This window comes from Glycine max, chromosome 2 (assembly GCF_000004515.6).
Source record: "Glycine max cultivar Williams 82 chromosome 2, Glycine_max_v4.0, whole genome shotgun sequence".
NCBI classification, from domain to species: domain Eukaryota; kingdom Viridiplantae; phylum Streptophyta; class Magnoliopsida; order Fabales; family Fabaceae; genus Glycine; species Glycine max.
In genome coordinates, this window is record NC_016089.4 from 46,844,753 (window position 1) to 46,860,918 (window position 16,166).

The window sequence follows — 16,166 nt, forward strand, 5'->3', positions numbered from 1 at the left end:
ATTGGAACTAACGTTGTATCTTGTTTTTTTAGTAGTGATAGTATTCAATGTGTCTTGAAATAATAGAAAAAAAAATCATATTACAACTTTATTATTCTCAACATGTACATAATTTATGAGCAAAAAAAAATATCATAAAGAATTTTTTAAACCCAGCCTTGATCCCTTAATCATGCGTCTATCATATGATCCATCCACCTATCCACTGTAGACTTCAATGCATGTCATGCACAAATTTGCATCCAAGATTTTAAAAACAATAGTGTTAGTGAAAAAAAAATTGGATTTTTGTCACTAGCATGTATGTCCCATGATTTTAATCATGTGACATTCATTTTGGTTAGTTAGGATAGGCGTAAGTGTTTTGGACTAAAGATGAGATTTTTCTCTTGATGTCATCAGATTTTTTTTTTTGCAACACATAAATATTTGAAGATAGAAATACACATACCATTAAGTGACATATTTGCAGATATTTTTTTATTCATTTTTAGTCATTTTATTTTTTTTAGTCTTGTATGTTTCATTATTTTCATTTTTAGTCCTATAATAAATTTATTTTTTTCTCTTCATTGTCCCTATGATGACACTACTTATGTGAAACAATTGTGATATGAAAAAATTATTGACATAACATTGATGATATAATATTATGATGAAATGAGATGTGATCGATATCATTATGACATTCTCCTTTTGTTTAATTATATGACATATGATGACATCAACATAACATCATGATGATATTATCATTAATCAGTTTTGTAAAATTGGTTGATGACAAAGTCCAAAATTAAATATCAACTTATTAAACTAAAATTGGAAAAAAATTACAAAGAGATAATTTTTTTTTTTGAAAATGCTAACTTACAGAAATTAATTTAATATTTAATCCTTCTGAATATTATCTAATTAATCAGAAATTAATGGAAATAACTCAAAGAATGAGTAGATTGTCACAAAAAAAATCCATAATTCATTTGAAGAAATGGATTAACAATTGACAAAATGAAAGATGGAGATCGTGAATTTGGTTGCAGCAACAAATGGACTTAATTCTATATCTAACGGGTTTAACCCCATCCAAGATCCATTGACAAAAAACACCGTAATTTTCTTATTTTTAGTATCGGGTCATATAAGCAATAATTTTTTTAATCTAAAATACAAGTAAATTTTAACTAAGGAATTTTTATTTAATGAGACTATCATCAAAATATTATTCACTTAATAAGATCAATGACTTTATTTATGCTTAATATCAACTTTCAATAAAATGTTATTTAAAAAAAATTAATTAAAAATAACACAATTTAAGAAACTAACTAACTTCTTTAATAAGTGTGAAATATGCTTATTTTACCCCTTATAATCAAGAAACACAATTGTATAAGGACAAACTTAACAGTAGATGGTAAAAAAAGAAGACAAGATATATAAAGTAATTGGTATATATGTAAGAGTCACACGGCCGGGCACAATCGTATTATTCAATATTATTTCTGTTTTTGAAATATATCTCTAGTGGTAAGAAAGACAGGCCTTGCTGTCTGTGCATGCCTCTCACATACAACACCAGATTTTATTCATGAAATATATTATTTAGTACGTAGAACTGTATACATTGTCTCAATTGTTAATAAGCTCGCGGTCGGCTCGGGAGATCAGGAACGTGACTTTCTGGACAGCAATATAGGCAAACTTCCGGCTCTGTGGTCCACTGACAACAGCCACAACGGCAATTTCCTATCCACTTTCTATACTCCATCAAGGGCAAGTGGACAGGACAATAAGACTTATCAAGGTCACCACCACTACTACCGGCTAATCTGGCATCACTCTCCTCATTAGTCTCTTTGACAACCTCACCTAGCTCTTAATCAACACACGAACCATTTACAAAACAAAGAAAATGGTAAACGCATTCGATGATGAGATCAGAAAGAAAAATAGCGATAGGAAAAAGATAAAGTGAACATCAAAATTTAAGTATGAAAAGGTTATATCATAATAAATTGGAAAAAGGATACAAAATGCCTGCAAGGGATGAAGCTCTTTATGATCGAACGAATAGGATTGATTAAGAAACCCCTCGTGTTTATGTAAACATCCTTTAAATTTAAATTTCTAAAAACTTATGTATCATGATTCATGCCTTTATATAGGGAGAAAACTTATGACTCTCTACTAATAAACTCCTACACAATTATATATATGATAAAGGGGATGGAAGGAAAAGAAAACGATAAAAGTGTTTGAGGATGAGATGAGAGAGAAAAAAGATATAACTGAAGTATAATAATATTTCGTTACTTTAAAATATTCATGATCAAAATACATATATAAGGCAAAACGATGTATATAGCTCACCCTCTTTGAAATTCCTGCATGCCACCTCAGGGGAGATGAAAAGGAGCATGGCGAACAAGGCTACGATCACTATAGCCATCTTCGAACCCATCTTTCAAATAAGATATGTTTGGTAATATGAAAGATGAGAAAATTACTGGGAATATTTACACTATCAATGCAATATATAGGCGGGCAAGGAGGAAGTAGGGACCTTTCTCTTAATTGGACCATTGCATATTAGTTCAGTGTTTCCAACAGCCAAGAACCGATTTATTCTTATCAAAGAGTATCAAAGGTGTTATATAATAAATTTGTTTTGAACAAAGGTGTTATATAATAATTATAACCTACACTTCTACGATATCCAAATTATATATAATCGTATCATTTACTAGGGAACCATTAACGATAGAAAAATGAATTTTGCACACCCATTAGGTGCATATAATGAGGGTATTAGGCTATAAGATATATAATTGTTTACGGATTAGGATTCGTTTACACCATATTGAAAAATATTATATTTACACCAATTATCAACCACTCAATTTAAACAATTTAAAGCTTAAAATTGATTTACTTAAAAAATAAAAAATGTTAACTAACAAGTCACATGAGTTGAATTTATCATTTCTAATTAAACTAATTGATTAAAATCAATTAATAATAACTCCAGATAATATTTGTCATGAGATTAATTTGTTAATTTGAACTTTATCAAAATGATATTTTGAATTCCATAAAAAAAACATCTCTCGACATTTTTTTTTCTCTTCTGAAAATCGTGGCTAAAGGCCTCTAATTTCTAACTGAACGGGGCAAAGCTACCCTTGCATATTGTCTTGCCACAAGACATTCACACAACTAGGGGGTGGTTCATTGAAATACAATAAAGAATCTAACAATAAGAAAGCAACACCATTGAAAAGGCTTGAATCAATCTTGAATTGCCAAGAATCTCAATTGGGTAATAATAATTGATTTCATTTCACTAATATCAGATTGACAGTGTAAAATAGTCAAGAATTTCTAAAAAAATTTAACGTAGAAAGACATCGAGAGATGATTATTTTTTTATTGAATTCAAAATATCATTTAATGAAGATAAGATTAACAAATATCAGAAATATTATATGGTGTTGTCCTTAATTGAAAAATATATGCTGTCTTTCTTAACAAATATGAATTTGTGTTACAATTGTATAAGGACAAACTTAACAATAGATGGTAAAAAAAGAAGACAAGATATATATAGTAATTGGTATATGTAAGAGTCATGATTTATGAACTCATTGATAAGTAGAACAACTTGTCTCAAGTAGTAAAATATTTAGAAGTTTAAGTGTTGAATCTACATTAATTTTGTTTGCACTTAAGTTGATTCAAATTCAATTTACAAACAAGTGATAAGGAAATTAAAATAGAAGATAAATAGTTGTAAGAGATAAGATAAATTTTTTTAAAAAAAATAAAGATTTAAAGATTAAAAAATAAAAAATAAAATAGATAACAAATTTAAAGATAAGGAAAAAGATAATTAAGAATGTTAATATGTTGAGATCTAATATGTCAAAACTACTTGTGATACATGTGATGTAATGTTAATGATATTTCTATTTCCATCCACATCTACTAGAACACTCTACCTTTGGTTTATCGCATAAAGAAACTAATTTATCTATTTTTTTCTCCCAAATTTATATGCAATGATAAAGATAATAAATCACATTAAGATTAAATATGTATGAAATATGCTAAATGAATATCAATCTATTTCTAGCAATGATTTCATTTGAATACCATTTTCTAGTCCTTTAGAAAATAACAATTTTTCAATCCATTATCCCCTAAACACTATATGAATGACCATATCATATAATAAATAATTAAGTACATAAAAGAGAAACACTTACATTAGAAGAGTTGGTTTGCAAAGCTCCCGACAATGAGGGTTTAACCTCTCATCACAATGAGAGGTTTTACACTTGAGCTGATGTGAATAGAAGAAGGGATGTGATGGATAAAGGAACAGGAGGGAATAATAGACACAGAAAGAGGATTTCCCCCTATTAAAGATTCTTAGGATTATGATGTATTCATTATAGAGTTTCGAGTTTCTGTGTGTAGGGATTGATGTCTTTCTCCTTTGTTTTCTACTTCTTTTATAGGCTAAGATAACTTAATATCCACTCACATTGCGTTTAGCACGGACTTTCGCTCTAAGCGTGTCTTTGGGCTTCATCCTGTGTTTTCTTCACTCTAAGGGTGAATTGACTGTTAAGCGATGAGACGTGTTTGACTTATCTTGTACATAAATCGAACTATCCCAATCTTTAATTTTTTTTTCTTCAAGGCTTTTTCTAAAGTTTTTACATCAATTTTCGTCCAAAGCACTTGAAATATTCTTCTTTTAACCTTAGCTAATCAACAACTACAAAGAGATTAATTTCTTTATTATTTTAATAAAAATAACAGTAAAATAAAAAAATTACAATCATTTTTAACCAAAATTAATTATATATCCAATTAACTCAAATTCATAATTATCAATGATAATTCATAAATTATTTGTATAATAGATATTTGAGTTTACTCTTGAGCAATGTACAAACACCAATTTATTTTAAATATTTTATCAACATATTTTTTTCTATCTCTTTCCTATGACATCATAAACTCTATTTAACACTTATATTTTTCTTTTCTTTTTTCTTCTCTTTTTAAGTGTCTTATACAATTGGTGTTTATGAAACATTTTTCTTTATTGTTAATCTTTGTTCTTAAACTTGTTATTCGTCACACTGGCACAATGACGTACAAATTGATCAACAATGATTGTTGTTGTCACAGGCCAGTTCTAGGGCGCGCGTTGACGACGAACTTCTGGGCAGCAGTATTTGCAACCTCCCAACTCTGGGATCCGTAAACAACAGCCACAACGGCAATTTCCAAATTCTTTCTTTGGAGGAAAATCGTAAACCTCAAGACTACTGATAGGTGGACAAATTATCTTATCATCAAGCTCAAGCTTATCCCCACCACCAACTAATTAATATGGCATCACCTGCAAACACATCAGCTCTTAACACATGCATGAACCACATTTACCATAAAGAAAGAAAATCATACATTTGATTTAAGATACAAAATGATAATAATTAATTAAAGTGAACATAAAAATTTAAGTTTATATGAAAAGGTTTAATGATAATAAATTGGGAAAAAGATATAAAATGCCGACAGGGTCGGGGATGTAGTACTACCTTTATTATCAAATGAATAGGATTAAGAAACCCCTTAAATATGTTGTTAGTTTTTTCAATCAGACGTGTCTTTTTTTGTTTCTGAATTTTTTTTATGAATAGGATTAAGAAACCCCTTAAATATGTTGTTAGTTTTTTCAATTAGAAGTGTTTTTTTTTTTTGTTTCTGCAATTTTTTTCGCTTTTGGTACTCATTTTTTTGACAAAGCATATCATTTTAGTACTTTCCTTTAAAATTCTCTTTTTTTTTTCTTAATTTGGTTCTTAAAAATTTGTTCTAGACCTCCAAATATGTCTAGCTTTCCATTTTGTTGTTGTAATTAATACCTGAAAATTTTCCTTTTAATTTTTAATATCCGATTTAATCTTAATTTTAGTACATTAACTACTTGCATCTAATTATTTGATTATCGGGCATACGGATTGAATTGTATGTGAGCTATGATATTATTCATAATTTATTAGGCATTTTTAATTAGGTGGAAAATGAATGCAGCATTGACCTTGTTACTTAGCTTGGGCTTTCTAATTAAGTCTTCTGGTTTCTGAATAAATAGAAACGATTTGTAAGGATCGTGGATCATCTCTCTCTATATATATAATAGAATGAATGATAAAAAAAAGATGATGACATATACTAACATATAAGTAAGTCACGAGCATGACAAACTATTACAGTATATATTTGAGTTTGGTCTTAAACTTGTCACACCGGCACAATCGTATTATTCAACATTATTTCTGTTTTTGAAATATATCTCTAGTGGTAAGAAAGACAGGCCTTGCTGTCTATGCATGCCTCTCACATACAACACCAGATTTTATTCATGAAATATATTATTTAGTACGTAGAACTGTATACATTGTCTCAATTGTGGTGCATTACTGTACAGCAATCTATGCAAACTTCCGGCTCTGTGGTCCACTGACAACAGCCACAACGGCAACGTCCTATCCACTTTCTAATGGTGTCGTAACCCGGACAATAATCAAGGTCACCACCACCACTACCGGCTAATCTGGCATCACTCTCCTCATTAGTCTCTTTGACAACCTCACCTAGCTCTTAATTAACACATGAACCATTTACAAAACAAAGAAAATGGTAAATGCAATTGAAGATGAGATCAGAAAGAAAAATAGCGATAGGAAAAAGATAAAGTGAACATCAAAATTTAAGTATGAAAAGGTTATATCATAATAAATCGGAAAAAAAATACAAAATGTTTTAAAATGAATTATGTGAGAGACTTAACTGAAAGAATAAAGGTTGTTCTTTACTTATATATTTTAATTTGATTTTATTTTTAGACGATAAGAGATTTGATATTTCTCATTAAAATGTCTGGCAAGGATGTAGCTCTTTATGATCGAATGAATAGGATTACTTAAGAAACCCCTCGTGTTTATGTAAACATCCTTTAAATTTAAATTTCCAAAAACTTATGTATCATGATTCGTGCCTTTATATAGGGAGAAAACGTATGACTCTACTAATAAACTCCTACACAATTATATATATGATAAAGGGGATGGAAGGAAAAGAAAACGATAAAAGTGTTTGAGGATGAGATGAAATAGAAAAAAGATATAACTGAAGTATAATAATATTCCATTACTTTAAAATATTCATGATCAAAATACATATATAAGGCAAAACGATGTATAGCTCACCCTCTTTGAAATCCCTGCATGCCACCTCTTGGGAGATGAAAAGGAGCACGGCGAACAAGGCTACGATCACTATTGCCATCTTCGAACCCATCTTTCAAATAGATATGTTTGGTAATACGATGGATGAGAAAATTACTGGGAATATTTACACTATCAATGCAATATATATATATATATATGCGGGCAAGCAGGAAGTAGGGACCTTTCTCTTAATTGGACCGCTGCATATTAGTTCAGTCTTTCCAACAACTAAGAACCGATTTATTCTTATCAAAGAGTATCAAAGGTGTTATATAATAAATTTGTTTTGAATGGCGGTGTTATATAATAATTATAACCTACAATTCTACGATATCCAAATTATATATAATCGTATCATTTACTAGGGAACCGTTAACGATAGAAAAATGAATTTTGCAACTCATTAGGTGCATATAATGAGGGTATTAGGCTATTAGATATATAAGGGTGTGTTTGATTTATATTAAATTATTTTCATTTTCAAAGAATTCATAAAATATGTTTGACTTGATTTCTTATTTTCTACTTTCAAGAAATAAAAATATTGAAAATACGTTTTCAAAGTAAAATGTATTTTTAGATTTGCTTAAAATTACATTCTTTATCATCGCGTTTTCATTTTACTTAAAATGAGGTTCCTGATTTCAATTGAAAACATTGAAAATGAGATTTTATTGTTTCCAGTTTTTGATTCGTTTGGAAAAATATTTTCACTGAAAATGTTTTCAAATATCCAACCAAACGCATTTTCATCATTATTTTTTATTTTCAATTAAAATGAAAACAAAAAATAATCAAACCAAACAGCCCCTAATTGTTTACGGATTAGGATTCGTTTACACCATATGGAAAAATATTATATTTACACCAATTCTCAACCACTCAATTTAAATTATTTAAAGCTTAAAATTGATTTACTTAAAAAATAAAAAAGTTAACTAACAAGTCACATGAGTTGAATTTATCATTTCTAATTAAACTAATTGATCAAAATCAATTAATAATAACTCCAGATAGTATTTGTCATGAGATTTGTTAATTTTATCATTATCAAAATGATATTTTGAATTCCATAAAAAAAAAAAAACATCTCTAGACAATTTTTTTCTCTTCTGAAAATCGTGGCTAAAAGCCTCTAATTTCTAACTGAACGGGCCAAAGGTTTGCCACAAGACATTCACACAACTAGGGGGTTGTTCATTGAAATACAATAAAGACTTTTACGATAAGAAAGCATCACCATTGAAAAGGCTTGAATCAATCTTGAATTGCCAAGAATCTCAATTGGGTAATAATAATTGATTTCAATTCACTAATATCAGATTGACAGTGTAAAATTGTTAAGAATTTCTTAAAAAAAATATTGTAACAAAGGAAGACATCGAGAGATGGTTATTTTTTTTATTGATTTCAAAATATCATTTAATTAGTGTTTTTAATCTAACAACTAAAATTAATGTTTTCAACTTAATAACTCATCTCAGGGAATGTAATCATACATATATAATGTGAATGACCAAGGACTTTTTAAACTTGTAACATGATCAGACTAATAAAAAATTTATGATTTTTTTTATTTAAAGTTAGATTCTAAAAGAGAACACACTTGTATTTTCCTGATAATTTACAGCCCATATCTTAAAGCCCAACTTATTGCAAACATCTCTTTGACAACCTCACCCACAAGCACATTAATTAACTCTTAACAAATGAGCCATTTATGATTTTTTTTAAAAAGGGATAAATGCAATTGACGATGAGATGAGAAAAAAAAACTTTGAAAAAAGATAAAAATGAACATAAACATTGAAGCATATCGAATAGTTGACATATCCCTTTTAAACACTTCATTTAACACCCATCATTTTTTGAAATTGATTTCTTTGTTGTCTCTTTTCAAGTTATCTCCATGCTGTCCTTTCAAAATGACCTTGTTGTGAAGGGACAACAAGAAGACAACTTGAAAAGAAACAATTGAAAAGTCAGGTCCTCAATTTTTTCTATCATTCTATACCTATCAAATCTTATCAACAACTATTCTATTATACCTGGGTTTAATTATAGTTTTACCTTCAATTTTTACTTTGTGATAAATTTTATTGTAAACAAAATAATTTGTCATATTTTACCTTTGATTTTTTAAAATAAAACTTAAGAATTAAGGATAAAATTCACCACAAAATATATAAAATTGGGTTAAAAATCAGTAAAAAAAATGAAAAGTTTAGAATAAAATTTGTCATAAAAGTTTAAAAAAATTGAATAAAAATTACAATCAAGTCTTATAGTTATATGTACATCTTATCTTATCTCTTCTCTATCTCTTTTTCGTACGTACTAGATATCAAGTAGATTTATGCTATCCACAAATTATTTTTGGTAGTTTTTTTAGTATTATCTAAGCTTCGTGGAGTTAGGATTGATTTGTATGTGTAACTGTGAGTCTGGGATATTATTCACTTTATTAGGAAATTTTAAATAGGGGAATTATATGCAGCACTGACCTTGCTAACTAATTAGGGGAAATTATACGTACTAGATATTTTCAATTTTTTAAAAATAAAAAACTTGCTTGAGTGTTAGTTCTTAAAAAACTGTTCTCTAATTTTAGTTTTTAAAACTAAAGAGCAAAAACAACGTTTCCATGTTTTGTTTTTATGATTTTTCTTCTCTGAATGAGAATTGTCCATTCCAAAACCCTAATAACACTTTTACCATTAGTGTTGGGTCCCTGAAGTGTCGCACGTAAGCTCAGATATGAAGGGGAAAGCGGAGCGCAATGTCAATCTGCTGGTCGCAGGTGGCGGTGCAACTGCGACGTTGGGGCCTAGTTTGGTGTGCACGGAGGTCGATGGTGGTCAGGGCGGTGATGGCGCAGTGTGCGCGCGGATCTGGGAGAAAGAACGACGCGCGATGGTGGAGGAGCTGGGAGGGGATGTCACTCGCAGAGGAGAGAGAAAGAGAGAGAGGTAGGTGGCGGCACACAACAGTGACGGTGGTTGTCGGAGGTGATGGCGGTTTTGGTTGGTGAGGAAGGAAGTGTTGGGATCCCTCCTTATTTGGTGAGGTTCTAGAAAATTCTGGAGCTTTCTGGAAAAGTGTAAAATTTTCTAGAACGTTCTGGAGAACTCTAGAGTAGTGTAGAACTCTCTAGAAGCTTGTGGAAGAATGTGGAAACCTCTGGAATATTCTAGAGATGTGTGAAACCTTCTGGAACCTTATGAAAAAGTATGGAAGAGAGTAGAAGAGTGTAGAGACTCCTAGAATGTGTGGAGCATTAGTCTCCACCCTTGGATACAAGTAATCTCCACCATTCATTGTGGAGGTGGAGTAGTATAAATAAGGGTAGAGTGAGAAGATAAATAGCTTGAGAAGTCTCTATCCTTAAGCTTGAGTGAGCTACCGTAGAGTGAGTCAATCCAAGTAGAGAGTCTCTCTAAGAGAGAAGATAAATAGCTTGGGAAGTCTCTATCCTCAAACTTGAGTAAGCCTCTCTGAGAGAGAAGATAAATAGCTTGAGAAGTCTCTATCCTCAAGCTTGAGTGAGCCACCATAGGATGACTCAATCCAAGTAGAGAGCCTCTCTGAGAGAGAAGATAAATTGCTTGGGAAGTCTCTATCCTCAAGCTTGAGTGAGTCACCGTAGAATGAGTCAATCCAAGTAGAGAGCCTCTCTGAGAGAGAAGATAAATAGCTTGGGAAGTCTCTATCCTCAAGCTTGAGTAAGCCTCTCTGAGAGAGAAGATAAATAACTTGGGAAGTCTCTATCCTCAAGCTTGAGTGAGCCACCATAGAGTGAGTCGATCCAAGTAGAGAGCCTCTTTGAGAGAGAAGATAAATAGCTTGGGAAGTTTCTATCCTCAAGGTTGAGTAAGCCTTTCTAAGAGAGGAGATAAATAGCTTGGGAAGTCTCTATCCTCAAGCTTGAGTGAGCCACCATAGAGTGAGTCAATTTTGTAAACACATCCTTGTAACCCTACTATCTTTTTGTATAGTGGAAGAATCTCCATATTAGAGAATTATAATCGTGTGCTCCCATTACTACCTTTAATTACTAAGTGTCTATCTTAACTTCACGAAGCGGGAAAGTCTGAGTTTTTCCAACAGTGGTATCAGAGCCAGATGATTCGACTTGGTGACCGGCTCTGACGAGTAAGATGGCGGTGATGGATCTCAGCCTTGAAGATCCCTTGTATCGAAAGTCTTCCTGGTGGTGAGTTCAGGCAGCGTGTCCCGCAGATGGAGCGGCGGTGCAAGTACCGCATGTAGCTAGAGCATGTAGGCTCTAATGGCTATACTCGTGGATGATGACTTTCGCTCGAAGGGGGAGGCTACCATGTGGAAGAGACTCACACTTGAGGGGGAGATGTGTTGGATTACAAGTGTGAGGTGAAGTCCCATATTAGGAATCTCTCCGGTATTTCCTCCCATCGAGTTTTTCCCAACAGTGGTATCAAGAGTTAGGTTCATCCGGAGCCGTCATTAGCTCGTGCAGTTCAAGATAGAGGATAACGTCGCTCATGATGGAGACATGTTCAAGGATGTGTTTAGAAAATTGAAGAATGGAGAAGAGCCATGCAAGAAGAGATGCAATCCTTGCATGAGAATAACACCTATGAATTAGTGGAGTGGAGAATAGCCATGCAAGAAGAGATGAAATCCTTGCATGAGAATAACAGTTATGAATTGGTGGTGGAGAAGATCCATGCAAGAAGATATGCAATCCTTGCATGAGAATAACACCTATGAATTGGTGGAGTGGAGAATAGCCATGCAAGAAGAGATGAAATCCTTGCATGAGAATAATACCTATGAATTGGTGGAGTGGAGAAGAGCCATGCAAGAGGAGAAGCAATCCTTGCATGATGACCAAAGCACATTGACATAAGGTATCCAAGGAGTCGATTTGCTACTACCCCCCAATTAAGTCGGGAGGGGGAGATTTGTTGGGATCCCTCCTTAATTGGAGAGGTTCTAGAAAATTCTGGAGCTTTCTGGAAAAGTGTAGAATTTTCTAGAACGTTCTGGAGAACTCTAAAGTAGTGTAGAACTCTCTAGAAGCTTGTGGAAGAATGTGGAAACCTCTGGAATATTCTAGAGATGTGTGAAACCTTTTAGAACCTTATGAAAAAGTATGGAAGAGAGTAGAAGAGTGTAGAGACTCCTAGAATGTGTGGAGCATTCTAGAGAATTAGTCTCCACCCTAGGATACAAGTAATCTCCACCATTTATTGTGGAGGTGGAGTAGTATAAATAAGGGTAGGAGCCTTCATTCCTATCCATCCAAGACAAGAGTGAATCCACTTCTTAGAGTGAGAAAAAGCCTCTCTGAGAGAGAAGATAAATAGTTTGGGAAGTCTTTATCCTCAAGCTTGAGTGAGCCACCGTAGAGTGAGTCAATCCAAGTAGAGAGCCTCTCTGAGAGAGAAGATAAATAGCTTGAAAAGTTTCTATCCTCAAGCTTGAGTAAGTCTCTCTGAGAGAGAAGATAAATAGCTTGAGAAGTCTCTATCCTCAAGCTTGAGTGAGCCACCATAGGGTGACTCAATCCAAGTAGAGAGCCTCTCTGAGAGAGAAGATAAATAGCTTGAGAAGTCTCTATCCTCAAGCTTGAGTGAGCCACCATAGAATGACTCAATCCAAGTAGAGAGCCTCTCTGAGAGAGAAGATAAATTGCTTGGGAAGTCTCTATCCTCAAGCTTGAGTGAGCCACCGTAGAGTGAGTCAATCCAAGTATAGAGTCTCTCTGAGAGAGAAGATAAATAGCTTAGGAAGTCTCTATCCTCAAACTTGAGTAAGCCTATCTGAGAGAGAAGGTAAATAGCTTGAGAAGTCTCTATCCTCAAGCTTGAGTGAGCCACCATAGGGTGACTCAATCCAAGTAGAGAGCCTCTCTGAGAGAGAAGATAAATTGCTTGGGAAGTCTCTATCCTCAAGCTTGAGTGAGCTACCGTAGAATGAGTCAATCCAAGTAGAAAGCCTCTCTGAGAGAGAAAATAAATAGCTTGGAAAATCTCTATCCTTAAGCTTGAGTGAGCCACCATAGAGTGAGTCAATTTTGTAAACACATCCTTGTAACCCTACTATCTTTTTATATAGTGGAAGAATCTCCATATTAGAGAATTATAATCGTGTGCTTTCATTACTACCTTTAATTATTAAGTGTCTATCTTAACTTCACGAAACGGAAAAGTGTGACTTTTCCCAACATGAAGAACCTAAGAAAAAGGTGCAATATTGAACTGACTTGAAAACTATTTGGTATCATCTATAATGACATGATGATAATTATAGAGATGAACAAACTTAACAACTGAGAGGATAATAAAAAAGATGATGATATATAGTAACAACAGAAGTAAAAGTCACGATTTATAAAAACTATTTGTGCAGTATATATTTGATATATATATATATATATATATATATTTTATTGTTAAACTTATCACACGGGCACATTAGGACATATTATTGAACATTTATTTGTAATTGTGAAATATCTCTAGTGGTAAGAAAAAGGTCCTCCGAAAAGACACGATTTAAATCACTTGTCCCAAAAATTTGTCTTTTTTTCTATCCTACCACTTATATTATCTATACTTGATTTTTTAATTGACATAATGTAATATGAATGTTGTGATAAAAAACACATAATTTGAATCCGAAAAGACGTGTCTCTTTATTGTTTATCCATGTCTCTCAAGCTTTATTCATGCACGAAATATATTGTGCTTAGTAATAATATTTAAATATCACAATATTTTAGATACTTCATAAATAACCTTAGATTGTGCAGCAACTGGAGCAAACTCCCCCAAGTGCCCAAACACAACAGCTATAAGGGCAATATGGTCCTCCTCCATATCCTCCTTGGCCTGCATAGCCACCACCCAAGAAGCCACCATATCTAGGAGGGATGCCACCAACACCTCCAGGGATGCTACCAATAGTGCCTGGAATACTACCAACAATGCCTGGGATGTTACCAATAATGCCTGGAATGTTAACACCACCAACTAATTGGGCATTATTACCCACTTCATTTGTCTCTTTAACAACCTCACCTGCAAACACATGAACCATTTACTATGGAAAAATGAATTTTGCACAAAGATTTGGTAACATACTTTGTGAGGGAGGAGAAAGAAATTAAGTGATAAATTTGATGAGTGATGATGAGATGAAAAAGATTAAAAAAAAAGTGAACATAAAATTGAAGTATAAAAATGTTAAATGATACTAATTAATAAATTGGAAAGGGGAGTTCGGATGATCGAATGAATAGGATCAAGGGCAAAAATAAAATAAAATTGTAAGGACTGAAACAAATATAATGACTATTTAAATAAATACAAAGCATAAAAAGCACGTAATTATAAGCACAAAAGATATTTAATTAAGCCAATTAAAAAATTTAAATGTTTATAACAAAAAAATATTAATATATATAATATATCTCTTTTCCTTCAGCAAAAGAAAAATAATAATTCATCTTTTCCAAAATTTATTATGTTTTTAAATTATTGAAAACATTTATTAAGATTATCTTACATTAAATACTCATGAGAATATCAGGCAAAATGATCGATATATAGCTCACCCTTTTCGAAAGTCCTAGCTGCCATTGTCACCTCTGAGGAGATCAAAAGGAACATGACCAGCAGGCATGAGATAAGTAATTCCATATTTCAGTAGTAAACTACAAACAACCGATTTACTCAAATGAGATTAATTATATGTTTGGTAATAAAGGGATGAGAAAATAGTGATAATGTATACTCTTTATATATATGAGGGGAGGATGGAGAAGTATGGATTTTTCTGCCGTAGCGCATTGATTGAGTCTTTTCTAGAGCGTTAAAAATTGATTTGTTTTTATTTATTTATTTATTTATTTATCTCTAGCTCAATTTCATTCTCAACTTTCAATGGTAAAAAGTTGTACACTATGAAATTGAAGTACATCAATTATTGTACGTGACTAAGTGTATATGCTATGTAATGAAAATTAGAGAAGTAGACACCTCCTACTAGCTAGTTTTGATATCATTATACTAGTTTATTTTATTTACCATAAAGTATATAGAAAATAATTATTTTAAAGGAAAAAATTAGATGCAGTTTTTAAGTATTTTTAATATTGTTTTCATCAAATAAAAATGAAAATTTTATTTTACTAAACTACATATATTAAAAAAATAACAAAAAAATATTTTAAAACTATAAGTTTGACCAAATTTAAACTATACGTCAAATACTGAAATTAATTGCCACTGAATTGGTAGATGGAAGTAAAATGCTGTGGTCTTGTGGAAGATAAAAGATAACACTATAATCGATTAATTTTACTAGTTACAATATTTTTCTCTCTCAAAAAGATCATTTTATACAGTAAAACTTCAAAACTAATTGAGTTTAATTTTATGTATTAAGAATATAAAATTTATATGCTAGCAACCAAAAAGTATGATACGTATATATGATTGAGGTAGTTATTATAAAAATAAAAAACTTATTTTTTTAGGTTAATTTAAGATTGAATAACAATGTAAAAGCTCATTCCATTATTGGTGTATCAAGTATTCTTTCATTCATTTTTAGAGCAATAACTTTAATAAAGTCATATATATATTCGGGGGGGCGGGGGGTACTCATTCCCTATATTACAAGGCTTTCAAAACAAACCATAATTAGCCACGAGATATAAATTTTGTTAGGCCAATCAGTTGATGTGCGGTTGTAGTGTCTCCTCCGAAGATAATGTTATTGCATGTAAGTAAAGACTGAGACAGTATAAAGGATATAAATCAGTTGAAAATATAAGTTGAATATGTGGAAAATGATAAGCATGTGTTC

At 31.8% G+C, this 16,166-nt stretch overlaps 3 protein-coding genes across 5 annotated transcripts; all 3 read right to left on the bottom strand.

The window, feature by feature from the left end:
* Positions 1 to 1,470: 1,470 nt before the first annotated feature.
* On the bottom strand, positions 1,471 to 2,528 carry NGM-16 (nodulin-16). Of its 2 annotated transcripts, none has more exons than XM_006574310.4 (2): positions 2,371 to 2,528; positions 1,471 to 1,875 (listed from the first exon to the last, which is right to left on the bottom strand). In XM_006574310.4, exons 1-2 carry the CDS (start codon positions 2,459 to 2,461, stop codon positions 1,637 to 1,639), a joined length of 330 nt encoding a protein of 109 aa, XP_006574373.1. In that variant the 5' UTR covers positions 2,462 to 2,528; the 3' UTR covers positions 1,471 to 1,636. The 2 variants fall into 2 exon arrangements, with proteins under 2 accessions (XP_006574373.1, NP_001238498.1); NM_001251569.2 differs by having other exon boundaries at positions 1,471 to 1,869; positions 2,371 to 2,487.
* A 3,698-nt stretch (positions 2,529 to 6,226) lies between these two features.
* On the bottom strand, positions 6,227 to 7,536 carry LOC106796780 (nodulin-16-like). 2 transcript variants are annotated; one of them, XM_014770065.2, is made up of 2 exons: positions 7,290 to 7,536; positions 6,227 to 6,674 (listed from the first exon to the last, which is right to left on the bottom strand). In XM_014770065.2, the coding sequence occupies exons 1-2, from the start codon at positions 7,378 to 7,380 to the stop codon at positions 6,484 to 6,486; spliced, it is 282 nt and encodes a 93-aa protein (XP_014625551.1). In that variant the 5' UTR covers positions 7,381 to 7,536; the 3' UTR covers positions 6,227 to 6,483. The 2 variants fall into 2 exon arrangements, with proteins under 2 accessions (XP_014625551.1, XP_014625554.1); XM_014770068.2 differs by having other exon boundaries at positions 6,227 to 6,680.
* A 6,557-nt stretch (positions 7,537 to 14,093) lies between these two features.
* Positions 14,094 to 14,935, bottom strand: LOC121174313 (glycine-rich protein 3-like). Its single transcript, XM_041013419.1, has 2 exons — positions 14,911 to 14,935; positions 14,094 to 14,374 (listed from the first exon to the last, which is right to left on the bottom strand). Exons 1-2 carry the CDS (start codon positions 14,933 to 14,935, stop codon positions 14,094 to 14,096), a joined length of 306 nt encoding a protein of 101 aa, XP_040869353.1.
* Between the last annotated feature and the right edge of the window lie 1,231 nt (positions 14,936 to 16,166).

Excerpts from the sequence above, each read along its gene's own strand:
- LOC106796780 (XM_014770068.2), bottom strand. The coding sequence starts at position 7,380 with ATGGGTTCGAAGATGGCAATAGTGATCGTAGCCTTGTTCGCCGTGCTC. Across the intron at positions 6,681-7,289 it reads ATGCAGGGATTTCAAAGAGG|AGCTAGGTGAGGTTGTCAAA; the intron begins GTGAGCTATACA and ends GTGTTAATTAAG.
- LOC121174313 (XM_041013419.1), bottom strand. The coding sequence starts at position 14,935 with ATGGCAGCTAGGACTTTCGAAAAGG. Across the intron at positions 14,375-14,910 it reads AGCTAGGACTTTCGAAAAGG|GTGAGGTTGTTAAAGAGACA; the intron begins GTGAGCTATATA and ends ATGTGTTTGCAG.
- NGM-16 (XM_006574310.4), bottom strand. The coding sequence starts at position 2,461 with ATGGGTTCGAAGATGGCTATAGTGATCGTAGCCTTGTTCGCCATGCTC. Across the intron at positions 1,876-2,370 it reads ATGCAGGAATTTCAAAGAGG|AGCTAGGTGAGGTTGTCAAA; the intron begins GTGAGCTATATA and ends GTGTTGATTAAG.